The sequence below is a fragment of the Palaemon carinicauda genome, chromosome 11 (genome assembly GCF_036898095.1).
Source record: "Palaemon carinicauda isolate YSFRI2023 chromosome 11, ASM3689809v2, whole genome shotgun sequence".
Classification (NCBI taxonomy): domain Eukaryota; kingdom Metazoa; phylum Arthropoda; class Malacostraca; order Decapoda; family Palaemonidae; genus Palaemon; species Palaemon carinicauda.
Genome location: NC_090735.1, coordinates 132,465,563 through 132,481,499, shown reverse-complemented (window position 1 = coordinate 132,481,499; position 15,937 = coordinate 132,465,563). Strand labels below are relative to the sequence as shown.

The following is a 15,937-nucleotide window of genomic DNA, read 5'->3' as shown; positions in this document are numbered from 1 at the left end:
TGATGACTGAGCAGATAGACCTATAGGCTCCACCAAACCCCCCATCCTTAGCTCACAAGGATGGTGAGGTTGCAGCGACAAAAGAAATTAACGAGTTTGAGTGGGATTCGAACCCCAGTCTGGCGTTCACCAGTCAGGGGGTTTACCACATTGGCCACCACAACGCTTTAAAAAAACGTAATTTTAATCGGAAATTCTCAGTAAAAAATATACGGTTCTCAGCCGTATTTCAGTAAAATACTGGCGATCATAATGCTACCATCCTTTGTTCTTGAATTATACGGGTATCGCGTAATATCACTCCTTTACGTCAATATAACAGTTTTTAAAACTAAAAATCCTGGGATCAATGTTGCCAAACATTTACTGTTTTTAATGGAAATTTTTTAAGTGTTGATGACACCAATTTACTAATGTTGTTTTTATCTGGTCCCGTATTCGCATTTAACTCTAGCTCACATAGCCAGATACATTCGACATTCAGGAGTAAAACCACGAATTTTAATTCAAGTAGATAAAACCAAAATATGAAAAATTATAGCTAACAGAATGGTTTCTAATTGAAAATCCTTAACCTTAAAACAATCAGTATAGTATCTTCAATTTATTCCAAGTTACCTTAACCACGTGGAATATTATCTTAAAAAGACTTATTTATACAATATAATTATCAGTTATCAGTTGCTAACTCTGTCTTTCAATCTTTTAACATTTGTATTCATGATCAGTATAAGTTGATACACATTTTCACATTCAAAATTGTGCAGCATCTCTAATTCACCCTACGTTCTGTTTCGTATTTTTTCCCTACTAGAGATGTCTAATTGATGTTATGAACTCGAATAAAGAAGTAAAAATACAATTTTAAAAAATCAATTCTTTTTAGTGAGGCAGATTTGCACAGACCCCCGGGGGTGACCTTTTAGCTCGGAAAAGTTTCCTGCTAGCTGATTGGTTGGACAAGATAATTCTAACCAATCAGATAGCAGGAAAATTTTCCGAGCTAAAAGGGCACCGCTTCGAGTCGGTGGAAAATGAGTATAGGACTTGATGGTTTCTTCGAGAAATCCTCTTTTCCTCCGCCATTTTTGACTACAGTACACGTATAAAGGGAAAAATAATAAAGTTTGTTCTAATTTCAAAACTCATAAGTATATAAATGGAGGTAATATGTTCATTTGAAATTAATGTAAAAAAAAATAACATCACTTTGAGGTAAATCTTAAATGATGGTTATGTGCTACTGTGAAAATCTGTAATAATTTCCTAGATCATTTCAGATTCACGATGTTGTGACCTGTTGGTAAAGTTCTTTAATTTTTCCTTTATTATATACAGAAATATATCGTAGTCACACCGAAAAGTACAGGTCTTACCGATATATTTTTCCCCATTTTTTCAATTACAATTCAACTGCCATGCTTGAAAGTAAGCTCTTTGTATACATCAAAAACTTTGTATGTGAGATGTAAATAGAATATATTTTATTGGTTTACGTTATGATGGCCATTGTGGTAACGTCCCTGACTGGTGAACACCAGACTAGGGTTCGAGTCTCGCTCAGACTCGTTAGTTCATTTATTCTCTGTGACCTCACCATCCTTGTGAGCTAAGAAGGTGGGTTTGGGGGAGCCTATAGGTCTATCTGCTGAGTCATCAGCAGCCATTGCCTGGCCATCCTTGGTCCTAGCTTGGGTGGAGCGGGGGCTTGGGCTCTGATCATACACACACACACACACACACACACATATATATATATATATATATATATATATATATATATATATATATATATAGTCAGTCTCTAGAACATTGTCCTGCTTGATAGGGCAATGTCACTGTCCCTTGCCTCTGCCATTCGTGATCGGCCTTCAAACTTTTAAACCGAATTTCCTCTTGCCATTGACCTTGAAATATGCAATCATGAACATTGGATCTTGAAGCTTCTTTTTATAATCTGGTACAAAAAATTAAGGTTCCCTTCTGTTTGATGTTTTCAGGGAGAAAAACACGAATTAAATTTCTCAAATAATTCATGATGTACAATGTGTACTATAGACTCTACCATTGATTTTATTCTTGATTGCATCTTATCAAGGTTATTCTACCTTCGACTTGAACATAACACTTATTTATTGTGAGTTAGATATTTGATATAACGTCTTATTTTATTGCAACCATTTAAAAAAATGTAGAATGTTATATCCTGAAAATTTTAAGCATTGCTAATCTGTTAACTTGATTAAAGATAATGCATAGTTTCTTAAAACTTAGGAGTATTTATATTTTTTATGTTATAGAATAGTTTTAGAAATACATGAGTTGGAAACTTATTGAATGTTGTCTTTTCCAGTGATTTCGCTTCACTGAAGGCTGAAAACATCTATTTATATTTTATATGTTATAGAATAGTTTTAGATATACATGAGTTGGAAACTTATTGAATGCTGTCTTTTCCAGTGATTTCGCTTCACTGAAGGCTGAAAACATCCTTGAGAACAATGCCTTAGCCTTCCGCGTAGCTGAGCAGCAGCTCGGTATTCCAGCGCTCCTGGATGCAGAAGACATGGTGGAATGTGACGTGCCAGATAGACTGTCTGTCCTCACGTACGTGTCACAGTTCTACCAGGTCTTTTCTTCCTTGGGCTTAACTAGTCCAAAACGGGTTGTGAATAATAATGCCTCGCCGCCTCCTTCCTCTCCCGCGGGAGTCAAGAAAACTAAGCTATCGCCTTCACAGCCCCAACCAAAGACAAAAACAGAGATCAAGACAGATAAGGTACAGTATGAATTTTACTTATTTTAGATGGACATCTTCGTTATTTATTACTTGTGATCAGGGTTTGCTAGGTTGGCTTTTTTCGGGTAAAAAAAAAAAAAAAAAAAAAACTCAAAATTTGGCCTTTTTTGTGCTAGATACTTAAATTTTGCCTTTTTGAAATTAGTCTTAAATGCTATATTTTCGGCCTTTTACTACTATTAGGTTGGCCTTTTAAAGCTGCAGTTGCTCAGACGTTGGCCTTTTCTCATTTGGAAAACCTAGCAACCCTGCTTGTGATTTCACTGGTATGTTGTTTTGAGTAATAGGTGTTGATTTTTTTTTTTTTATGGGGAGTATCATGTGAGAACTGGTCTACCAGTTGTGAATGAAGGAAAGTTTTTGAATGTGGGTTGTGTTAATACTAAAAGTGCTGTCCTCCTCCTCCTGTTCTGTTAAAAATATTCTAAACAGAATAGGAATTGAAAGGACAAAGATCCTCATTATTAGATTCCAGTGTTCTTTCCTTTAGTTGTGTAAGGCATAGAGAAGATTTATGTAAAATGTATGTTATAATAAGAAATATTCGTTTGGTTTTGTCTTTTGGGTGTATTATGAAGTAATTTAATTTATTCGTGAATATAGTATTGTCTGTTCATTCAGCATAGAGAGAAATGGGAGTTAAAACTATTGTTGATGATTCTGTTTAAGTGTGACAAAGCATTTCTGGTGAAGCTGTATATGAAGAGGTTCTATGATTTCCTTCCAAGTATTGTATGTATTCTATTTCAACAACAGATCCAAAAATGATAATTTGAGTCTTATTGCAAGCTACTTCCTCAGGCCTACATGATAGATTTATTTCGTTCAAGGAAAATTGTGTCTGTACATCTTACTCTTTTTGAAATATTTAACTTTTCCATGTTTCCTTTCCTCACTGGGCTATTTTCCATGTTGGGGCCCCTGGGCTTAGAGCATCCTGCTTTTCCAACTAGGGTTGTAGCTTAGCAAGTAATGATGATAATGATTTGGTCTTATGATAGCACTGATTAAGTTATGTTGGGTTTCATGACAAATCCATTTTATAATTATTAGCCTTAAATTGCAGAGCTGAATTTGTGAAGTTTTTAAACCCGAATCAGAGGATAGTCAAAAGTGAATTTTGATGTATTTGTGCCTTGGGTACATTGGTAAATATAAACGGCCATTTTAGAATTTTCAGTTACATTATACTTAGTTCGGGAAATAGATTTATTATAATTCACATAGGTTCTTTACTTCAGTATTGCTGTGTATGTAATGAATTTTATTTCCGTTATCCCTTTTCTCTAATTATTGTTTTTTTTTTCCTTTATTGTTTTTGCTCAGGTCAGGTGTACTGTTTTATTAATATTTTTTTTGCCTTCAACCTAAAACACACTGAGTTGTTAATCTGTGAAACCAGGACCTATTTCTTGAAAGTTATGGTAGGCGTTGGAGAACCTGGCAGTTATTGCTACTAGAGCTGCTATATCAAGTCTTAAGACTGATTTCTAAACCTCCTTCCACTCCAGCCAGAAGCAATTGTCTTATCTTCCTCAGTTTGTCAGATCTTGACTTTCCAGGCCTACAATTACTCTATTTACACAATGCCACATGTATTCACCTCAGTGGCTATATATTCTTGCTAGATTTACTTCCTTCAGGAGATGGGATTTGCCCAGCTAGCATATAATAGGTCAATAATCTTCATAGAGTCTATAGCTTGTGTAGTAGTAAGGAGTTGAGGGAGTTGTTCACCCACGGTATTCTCTTCCAGGTTTGGGGATTTCTCTATAAATTCACGTAATCATAGCAGAACTGTAGGCAGTAGACTTTATTCATGTTATTGCAGACTTCATTTTCTAGAGACAAAAACATCCCCATGTTCTTGCACCTGGTAAACTTTTTGGTATGTGCTGACATCCTGGACAAGGGTGGGGTCCCAAAGGTGGCTGGGGCTTCATGCCTAATTGCGGATCTCTGCTCACTGAACAATTTCTTGCAGCAGACCGCCTCCGGCCCCCCCCCCCCCACTTTAGGATGGAGAAAGTAGAGTCAGAGAGACAGTCCATCAGGAGCCCCACAGAGTTTATTCCGTTTATGGGTCGACTCGTGTATAAGATCATTTCTTGTGATAGAACATGACACAGAAACATTGTCAGGACTATACATAAAGCAACATATCTAATTTCACCAAGCTTGGGAAGTTTTTTTTTTTTTACCTTCTAGTCTTTCATGAACTTCTTACAAGGTATAATAGTGCATAGAGGGAGTCATGACCAACAAAGCCATATTATTATTATTATTACTTGCTAAGCTACAACCTTAGTTGGAAAAGCAGGATGCTATAAGCCCAAGGGTATCTAACGGAAAATAGACCAGTGAGGAAGGGAAACAAGAAAAATTGAATATTTTAAGAACAGTAACACTATTAAAATAAACATTTCCTATATGAACTAGAAAAACTTGAACAAAACAAGATGAAGAAAAATTAGCTAGATTAGTGCGCCAGGGTATACCCTCAAACAAAGAGAGATCTAACCCTAAAGAGTGGAAAACATGGTACAGAGGCTATGGCACTACCCAAGACTAGAGAACAATGGTTTGATTTTGGCGTGTCCTCCTAGAAGAGCTGCTTACCATATCTAAAGAATCTCTTCTACCTCAGAAACTATGAAGGAATGATATCAGATATACTGAGCTAAATCTAAGGTGGGTTCAAGATTCATCATAAGAAAGATTATCACAGACAGTATGTATCAGCAGAAAAAAAAATTCTACCTTAAGAGTGGTTATCAGACCCATTTTCTGTAAGGCTCCTTGGAACCTCTTGAGAAATATGAATCACAAGCTTCCACTATGTTGCTTGGCATAGATCGACCCAGCAGTGGGAAAGTTAAGGCCATTCACCCCAATCATACTGGGATGACGTGAATCACTCCCCTGTGATCCTAGGACTAGCACTGGTTTGTCATTCTCTTGCCTCTTGGTTGATTATGTCAGTCTCTGCCAACTGGTAATATATTATTAAATCTGATGCACATAAATAGGTTCTATGACGACTTAGATATGCTAAACCATTATTGTTACAAGCCAAGCTAATAAGATAGAGTTTTAAGCGAAAGGGATCCAAATAGGGAAAGCAGCCTTGTATGGAAAAAGAAATTTGCTCTTGAAGAATAACCTTTAATAGAGCAATAAGAAATATAGCCAAGTGAGATAAACCACAATTCAAAGTAAAGAAAAGATGATTAACCGATAAAGTATGAAATGAGCTATGTGCTAACCTGCTTTACCATAAATGCACCTAGTTTGTAAAATTGAAATACAAGCAGGAATAGAACTTTTAGAATACGGTGCGCTTCATTGAACCTTACATACAAAAAGGCAAGACTGTAATCATTTATGCACTATTTCTTATAATACAGTATCTAGTACAGTATGGTATTTGATGGGCGATATACCCTAAAAATATCTTAATGCAAATGATGAGAATTTTGAAAAATTTGCCTCAAAACCAGTTCTGAAGAGATTACCAAATACTACTGCATTGTGGACTCTCGGTTCTGTGTGCACAAGAGGACCTTCCAATCTCCTCCCTCAGTGCTTTAGTTGACATATAAATATATACAGTAGTAGGTTAAAGATATATTTTAAGTAGACGGTCAGGTTTGGGTTTTTGCCAATGTGAATGAGATAGCAGGGTCTGCTTAGTGTGTAAGTTTCCTTTATGTCCCATGTGATCATTATTCTCGCACAATCCTGTATAATTGTCGCTTGTGATTGGCAGAGGCAAAGGACAGTGACTGCCCTAGAGATTGATCATATACAGTATATACCATTCATATATGATCAGCCCCCAAGTTCCTTCTCCATCCAAGCTAGGACCAGGGAGGGCCAGCCATTGGCTGCTGATGACTCGGTAGGTAAACCTACAGGCTCCTTTGCTTTCAAGGCTGGTGAGGATGCAGACAACACAAGAAATTACTGAGATTTAGCGGGGCTTAAACCTCAGTCCAGCAGATTGCCAGACAGGGACGTTTCCAATACGTTACCACAACTTTTAAATCTTGAGTAGAGGTAGAATGACTGGCTGTTTTACATCTTTCTTACTCGTCTATTGAGGGGATGTGGCTGCCACAACAGTTACATGTTGGTTGGATGTCTGATACTGGGGAGTTACAAGATGGAGTACATATTTTTGCAGACTACATCTGTTAAAAAGTAACTCCTCCATCCTCATGGTAAGGGGGAGGATGGGTAGGTGTCTTAGCAAGCATTTCTTAAGATGTGGCTGGTGAACACAGTCAACACCATCTCCCTGTTAGGAAGATTGGTTTTCTGGTTCCTAGTACTGTACTTGTTTCCTTGTGAGCCAGTACTAGCTGAGGCCCTAACAATATTTACATCCCTATGATTAGCTGTTAGGAGGGTGTTGGAGTCGATTGCCTACTGGAGGGATGACGTGTCTAGGGAAGAAAAGAACCTTTCATTTTCATTTTGGGGAAATTCCTTCCACCAATGAGCGAGTCCCTATATTAATGGATTCATGTAGGAACAAATACAAATTTATAAAGTAATACTGTATCAATTTTTTTGTAGCTATACAAACCTAAGTCCTTTAAATGAATTTCCCACCTTAACCACGCCTCTATAAGTCCTAGGTCTAAGGAAAAATGGGACTTTTCTGTGATGGGCAGATTGGACTTCTCTCTTGTGCCACCTGCCATGAACCAACTATTTTATTGACAATTTAATATCCATTCCATTAAAGGACTCATTTGCATGGCTTGTATACAGTTTATGCAAATTGATTTTAAGATTCATTTTCTTTCCTTCCTACTTTATCTGTATACAGAGCTCCTGTTGTTCATGGATGCGTTAAAAGAAGGTTGGAGAGCATACCACCTTCAACATGGCATTAGAATAGTGGTTCAAACAAGAACGTTGATACCATATAATTGTGTTGGAACTGCAAGCAGCTCTTCTAGCACTCCAACACTTTTGCCCTCTTTTTAACCAGCCACTAGTTGATGTTGATGAGTGACAATACCACTGTATGGCGTATGTGAACAAACTAGTAGGTACGGAGTCGCTGCACCTTTTACCAACTAGCAGTAAAGATCCATGAATGGGCAGGGCTTAACTCTCTTACTCTGACAGCTTACTTCATTTGAGGCAACTGTCAATTACTCCTGACAGCTCGCTTCATTCCAGGCAGATAGAACATCATATAGGACAAACTGAGCAGGAAGATGCAAGTGGTTGGCTTTGAATGGTCCGTGAATCCTCTGATAATAACTGAAGTCTTGTCTTGTGGGCACAACCAAGATCCTGACTATGTGGGCTTCGCTGACAATCGACCTATTTGCGGCCATACTAAATCACAAGCACGTGTGCGACAGCATCAACATTTATATTTTTTTGCTGTTCTGCATAAGAAGGAGTGTCCTAAATTGGGTTTGAGCCACTCCCAACCTCAACATGACTCAAGGGCCCCCCAAATGGCCCCAAGTAGAATGGTACCTGAACCTTATACTTCTGATAGAAACTCCAAGGGAATTGACTCCTCTTCCCACCCTGTTATGCCAACAACGCGCCCAGATCGTCCACCACACAGTAGAATCCCCTGGGCTTAATACATGGTTATCCAGAATCTCCTCTCAGAGAAAAATTTTGCGCTCAGTTGCTCGAAAGATGGCTGGATACCTGCGGAAGTCTTCCACCTTTGTGTATCAAGCTAAGTGGCCATCTTCTGTCGTTGGTGTTATGGAAGAAGCACTTTTCCTCTCGGACTGTGTATCCTATTCATAACCAAATTTTTACTTTATCTCTGAAGTGTAAGGAACCTGAATTTTCACTACCTGCAAGGTTGAGTTTAGGAATCCTGGGATTAGTTTCCAGCCAGTTGAAACAGGAACTTGCTCCCACCTAAGGATGAGTCTCTTATGTAAAGGGCGAGGGTTTGTAGCTGTGCTGGACATGTTTTTCCTAACTCTACAAATCTGTGTCCCTGACTTATACTTTCTTGCCATCACTAACTTCCTAGAAAGTCCCATCTGCAATCGTAGCGATTACAGTACTCTGTGAGGAAGGGGGTGGTTAGAGCATCCCCGCTTCCATTTGGTAACTACCAACCAACTATTTACACCTCGTTATAAAATTTTAATTGCTGTGTACTATATTCCAGCTTCACTGTTATCCCTCTTACGTAAAGTCTTCAGGTTTGTACAGTTAGGAAAAATACAAATTGTCTCCAAGTTCATCATTTTTGGCTCTGGTAGCTACAGATTTTAGAATATGATCAGTGAAGATGATATAAGAAGCAGAAAGCCCTGTAGGAAGATAGTGCCACCAGTGCACCCCAAGTTGATCCCTATAGGCATTATTTACAGTAGGTTATTTTGTAGCAGGTCTCTGGTACATTGTTACTACTTTTTAGAAAGCCTATCTCTTTATCTCTGCTCCAGCTTCCGGTTTTTCTGTTCAATTTCCACTTCATAAAACAACTTTGAGGTTATCTTCCAAATGCACTTTTGATGTGAATGGCCAACTCAGCCCTAAGTGCTGGGTCATATGGCCAAAATTAAATATAATCTCACATATGTTCAGCATTAAGTATATTGTGAATCTTAAACTTTTAACTTTTTTATATTTGTATTTTGTATTCTTACTAGTGCTGATGAAAATTGTACGATCACATGCATAAACTCAAATTGTTCTCGTGTTGGCTTTGATCTATCTTATAGATAGAATTATTTACATAGCAGAAATTTTTCCATTTGTCTTACCAGGTTATATTTTTGGCAATTAAAAGAATTTTACATTGTGCTGTTTACCACTTCATATCTCATAAGAAAAGTAAGTTTTGGGAATATCCCAGATACTTGAAAGATATGAAGTACAGTACAGTAATTAGTAATTACAAATTCACCCCAATAGTTCTCTTAATAATATAGTTAGTAGTGTGTCACACTAATTTAGAACTTGATACCATACAACAAGTCCACCCAGTAGTTTTGTTAACAATATAATTAGGGTGTTACAATAAATTAGAACTTGATACCATACAACAAGTCCACCCAGTAGTTCTGTTAATATAGTTAGTAGGGTGTCACCCTAGATTAGAACTCGATACAATAAAACAAGTCCACCCCAATATTTCTGTTAATTTAGTTAATTGGGTGTCTCACTAGTTTAGAACCTGATACCATAAAACAAGTTCACCCCAGTAGTTTTGTTAATAATATAGTCATGTAACTTGTTTGATTACCATTTAAAAATGTATTTCCTTACGGATTAGAAACTTCCTCAGAGATGGTCTCTTTGCGTGTCCATCTCATTTTTATTCCTAGCCATGAAAAAAAACCTTTAAAAAGGCAAAAACAGACTTTCCCTTCTGTTAACTTCTAACAGAAACCTCTGCACATGCGTTAGAATTGTCATACTTTAATACTTGGTAATTTAGTCCTCTTATTTTTAACAAAATAGAATACCTACGAAGCATACATATTGTACTAATTATTGCCAAACATGCGTGTCTATTATTATTAATAGCTAAGCTACATCTCTAGGTGGAAAAGCAGGATGCTATAAGCCCAAGGGCTCCAACAGGAAAAAATAGCATGATGGGGAAAGGAAATAAGGAAATAAACTATATAAGAAGTATTGAATAATAATGTCAACTATCTTGGTATCCTTAAGCTTGCTTATATTGAATTTTATCAACTCAGTAGTATTTAAGAGAATAAAGGCAGACAGATTTACAGCAATTTAAAAAAAAATTCCTGTGCCTGAGGAGCTGTACACAGAAATTGTCTGGAGTTGATACCGTGGATTTATTATGTTTAGCCTTTTCTTGTAGATGATATTCCTTGGGGCTAACACAGATGGCATCTAATAGTGAGGGTCTTTAGTACAGTTTTCCCTTAAACATATTATTTTTTGTTTTTTGGCAAAGCATTCAATAGTGATTCAGATGGAGGACAGTTTTTGGTACTTTTCATGACCAACAAATTATTCTAACAGCATTTTTTTTTATTCTTAGGACATTAGCAAAACAATTCCAAATCTTGTGAAAAAATGCAACTAAAGTAACTGTAAGGTATTTATTGTAGATGTAACACTTTATTAAGTACCTAATTACCCTTTTCACCACCCAGAGATTCAACAAAACCTTAGTATGAAAGATATTCCATCCTAAAAGGTTTGGGAATTCTCAATATGGTTCATACTGTTCACAATAATAAATATTTATTTTTGTAAGTACTATAATACTGTATACTGCTTTTTAAATGCACCATTGCTTGGGCTACCCAGTTGTCTTTAGATATTTTACCAAATAACAATAATACAGGTAGTATAAATTTGTTCAAGTTTTTTTGTACATTTTTATGAATATCCAATCTAGATCTTATAGGAATACACATCAATTTTTGAACTGTTATAAGACCGTGCTTCATATAATTTAAAGTTTATAACTGCAATTTTCTTCAAAACAACTGCAATTTTAAAACTTTTACAGTACTTATATTTGCTCATGCAATTAATAAATAGCTTATGCATACAGTCATACAGAATAGTATTTTTTTTTAAATCTTTAGTTTTAAACATGTTTTGCCATGATAATAAAGTGGTAATTTTCACTCTTTCAACGAAGTAGAAATATTTAAATGATTGTGCTGAGGAGTAAGCTATTAAACAGAATTCCTTTCCTGGAAGAAGTGAAATATAAAGTTGATATAGAATACCTGATATAATAGCCTATTGTAAATAGGTAATTAAGTAATATGCAAATAGGGCCTACTCAGGTATGTTATGGTCCATATTTAAATTATAAGATGGCCTCTCTTGAAATTTTATACAATTAAGATTATATTAGCATAAGGTTTTAGGTGTAATTGAAAAAAATAATCTTGTTAAGTATTGCATATATCTTTTATTCATGCATTACATAACAGTACCTGTATTCACAATGACAGTGTTCAACCAAGGTATGAAAGGGTTATTAACTTGCTTTTGAATAGTTTGAGACAGTTTTATGCCAGATTAGATCTTATTGCTTGAAATGGCTTTTTGATATTTTGCATTTACAATACTGTACTGTACTGTACTGTAATAAACTTTTAAAGAATGTACTTTGGCCTCGCTATGTCGATGCTTTTAAGATGACTATTGTAGGTAGGGAAACGCTTTTATAGCCAGCTAAAGTTACTGAAAAGGATCAGTGAAAATATATCTTTAACAAGTACTGTTTCAATATACTGTATACTTGAAGCAGTTGTAGAAAAATAGCTTTAGTTATTTGTTGAAGTAGATGCTGAGTATTAGAAATACTGATACAGTATCAAAAAGCTAGTATGACTAAGTAGGACTCTTGGTTTTCTTGTTGGTAAACTTTAAGTAGCACCCTATAGACTAATTCAAATATTGTTGATTAATCACTTGTTATTATATGAAGTGGTAGCCTTTCATACCAGGAAAGGAATGATAGCATATGTATACTGTACTTACTCATGTTCAGATATCTTTTAGGTTACCAGACAGTAGTAAAATATTAGTATTATGGAAAAATTAATCTTACACTGGGGGCATTAGAGAGTTGTCTGTGTACTTCCATCACCAAGCTACAGTATTTTGGGCTCAGTCCAACTAATCTTGGTTGAACTCAATTGTTCAAGTGTACAGAAGTTAAATTTATCTTACTTTGTAAGGATATACAGTTAGATGAGTTTGAGGTTATAATTTGCCATTTTCTATACCAAATGAGGAAACTTTTAGAATATTTATTTAGACTTTTTTTAACCCTTTTACCCCCAAAGGACGTACTGGTACGTTTCACAAAACTCATCCCTTAACCCCCATGGACGTACCGGTATGTCCTTGCCGAAAAATGCTATAAAAAATATTTTTTTCATATTTTTGATAATTTGTTGAGAAAATTCAGGCATTTTCCAAGAGAATGCAACCAACCTGACCTCTCTATGACAAACATTAAGGCTGTTAGAGCAATTTAAAAAAAAATATACTGCAAAATGTGCTGGGAAAAAAATAACCTCATGGGGGTTAAGGGTTGGAAATTTCCAAATACCCTGGGGGTAAAAGGGTTAAGTATAAATATTTTTTTATGTTAAAAAACAGTTTTTATTATATTAAGGTGTTTGATCACAATTGCTGATCATTTAGGTACTGTATAGAAAAGGAAAGTTTTCCAGTTACTTTACTTTACAAATATAATTAAATAATTTAAAATATTCTCAAAATGGACACACTACCAATGAAACTGGAAAGTCAAATTAATTTTGGTCAGTTTTTAAATGCATGTCTTAAATTTACACTAGATAAATATATATTGCATGGTTTTGACATTATGAATGTATATTGACCTTAGTAAAATAATCAATACCAAAGGAACAATACTGACCTGAATAAAATGGCTATAGTAATGAGGGAAACACTTGAAGGGTTATTCCACATGTAATTACAGTAATAAGTTTTTACTGCTAAAGGAAACTATTTTGGCTGAAGAGTACCTTCGTAGGTATAGTAATTGTTAATTTATATCGAAGAGGTCAGGGAGCAAAGTGTTAGTTGTTTGAAATGCAAAAATTAGGAAATTAAAGTTTTCTCTCTTAATGCTTTGTGAAACATTGTACTTCAACAGTGGTTGTATGTGACTCTTATCTTCTTTCCTATTTTTTTTTTAGTTTTTATTTGCTTTATCTGCCTGGCAGAAAATTAAATTTTTCGTGGTCTCATCTCAACAGCAGACCTTTATAAAGCTTTGTATCATGAACTGTGGCTTGTATCAACCTGCTGTACTTTCAACTGTTATAAAAAATATCCACAGAATTTTTTTACTAGTTGCTCTTTTAAGCTGTAACAAAAACCCACATTATTTTTGGAAAAAATTACTTTTAAATATATTAGAGGTTTTGGGAGCTTTGTATCTGTGGATTTTTTCCGCATTATATAATACAATATTAGGATTTTAGTGCACCGAATTGTTTAGGATTTTGTTTATTCAAATTATATTCATAGTGAGAAATATTTTGGAATGAGAATATGAAAAATTAAGGGCTGTCAATTTTTATGTAGTAAGTGCACTGCATTTACAAGAATTTTGTCGATGACAAGTATGAATTTCTTTATTTTTACTTTAAATCTGATAAATTTTGACACTTTTCTTGACTGTCTCCTTCCTTTACCTAAACAGTTCTCACACCAATTATCCTACTGTACGTCCTTCTGAAGCTGTCATGAAACAATTTATTACTACAGTTATATTTCTTTAATCACACTTTAATATTAAGGGAAATATTGTGAAATATATATTAATTTCATATGCCGGTACAATATTGTAAATACAGTACAGTGATTATATAATTTTAAATCAAAGCAGATATTTCTGCGGGGATTAATACTATTACACATTTTTTATATATATTTGCATTTGATGAATGCGTGTGTTTTGTATGCCACTCCACTAACTTTGTTAATCTGTTAAGTTCTAGGTTAATCACAGTTTACACACTACAAACATCACTTTTATCATTTAGAAAACCGTTAATACATAATACAATTCAGTTTTTCACATTTGGTTTACTGTAATTCTTTTATAGACTGGCAAATAACAGAACTTCATTCCTCTGTGTATAGTGATTCATTTTATGATAAAGTTTTTTAAAGTAATGCAGTTTTATTATTTTAAATTAATAGTCACATACAGTTTAGAGTGTATTACAGAAAATGCTGAATATAGTGCATGGATATGATAAAACAATGAAACTAAAGTAGGGGTATAAAACAATCCTATGAAAAATATCTTGACGGTTCTTAAAAATCTCCTAAGCTTTTTAATCTTGGAGCCTTTTAATTTCCCTGTTTGGCAAATTAACAGTAGTGCATGAACCTTTAGCTATGCTGCTGGTGACCTGAAGAAGCACTGTTGCTTAACAGTTTATGTGGATTAGTAACATTATAGTACCCTGAATTTAGTGAGTACTGGATGCCCTTTTTAATTGAAATTTTAGTTATTCCTTATTTATTTTGCAGTTATTTGTAGGTTCATTTTGTGTACAAAATCTTTAACCATTTTATTTTGACCTTTTTAATTTTTAATTTTTTTTCCACCATTCTAATTCACCCTACCCTCTTTCTTATAGGACAATTTAGACATCATGGGACTTTACAAGCCTGAAATATTTTGTTGATGAGGTAAAGACCATACAGTCCTGTGCATGCTCAGTGGTTAGCGGGAAGGAATGACCGACAAAAGAGGAAACAGAGGAATGAAGTATTATTGGAAGACATAGGCTTATACCTTACTCTTAGGGTTCTTTTTGTGATGTTTACATGAGTTCAGTAACACCTTTGATGAAAGTATATTTGCAAAGTGAACCAAACCTTTTTTGATGTTTCAGTTTATGATTTTGTCTATAAATAATTAGGAAATATAAAAAGGTAAATTAGAATTCAGTATTAAAAGAAAATTTTAGTATCTTTTTTATTTCTTTCTATTTTTGATAAAAGTATTTTTTAATAAAACAGAAGCAAATCAGTTGTCATTTTTATTCTAAGCTTTAATGGCACATTTTAGGACATCTAACTTTGTGTTTTAAATCTTCTTTTTATTTCATTTATTAATGTTTTGGAAAAAAGTGTTACCGTAGTACAAGAAAGGTTGGTTCCTTAGGGAGGATATCTAGATTTGACTAATAAATTTAGCTATACCATCATAAGAGTGCTAAGCATGCAATTTCCCCCCAAATGTAGCTTCTTTGTACAATTTCCTCGCATAATAGCTACTATTTATTTTTTGGGACACTATCTGCACTGTACTTCGTATCTTTTTGGTCAATATCTCTGCTGTAATTGAAGCTTGTGGTAGCATGGTTTCTCTGGAATTTATACATTCTCTTATTCATGACTTGTTAGCTGGATTATTCTTGAAATCTAATTTGATAACTGGTGATTTTGTCGACTTTCGTATTCCTGTAGTATTATGGTACATATTTTTGAAAGGGCACTTAGACCGTTTGGACAAGGATTAGTTTTATATCAGAGGTAGTCCAGTTCATAACCTAAGTGATCTTGTGTGTGTGTGTGTGTGTATATATATATATATATATATATATATATATATATATATATATATAT

General features: G+C 34.7%; 2 protein-coding genes across 5 annotated transcripts in view; one reads left to right on the top strand and one right to left on the bottom strand.

Annotated features, from left to right (window-relative positions):
• LOC137650221 (MICAL-like protein 1) overlaps nucleotides 1-15,937 on the bottom strand; it is a 275,336-nt gene that overhangs the window by 96,758 nt on the left and 162,641 nt on the right. The gene's annotated exons all lie outside the window — the stretch shown is intronic.
• The window catches only part of MICAL-like (protein), a 75,316-nt gene that overhangs the window by 11,950 nt on the left and 47,429 nt on the right, over nucleotides 1-15,937 (top strand). For 2 of the 3 annotated variants that reach the window (XM_068383458.1, XM_068383457.1), the window contains exon 3: nucleotides 2,461-2,779. In XM_068383458.1, coding sequence (XP_068239559.1) covers nucleotides 2,461-2,779 — 319 coding nt within the window. Of the gene's footprint in view, nucleotides 1-2,460; nucleotides 2,780-14,943; nucleotides 14,996-15,937 lie in introns of those variants that run through there. The other variant, XM_068383459.1, reaches the window with a different exon arrangement.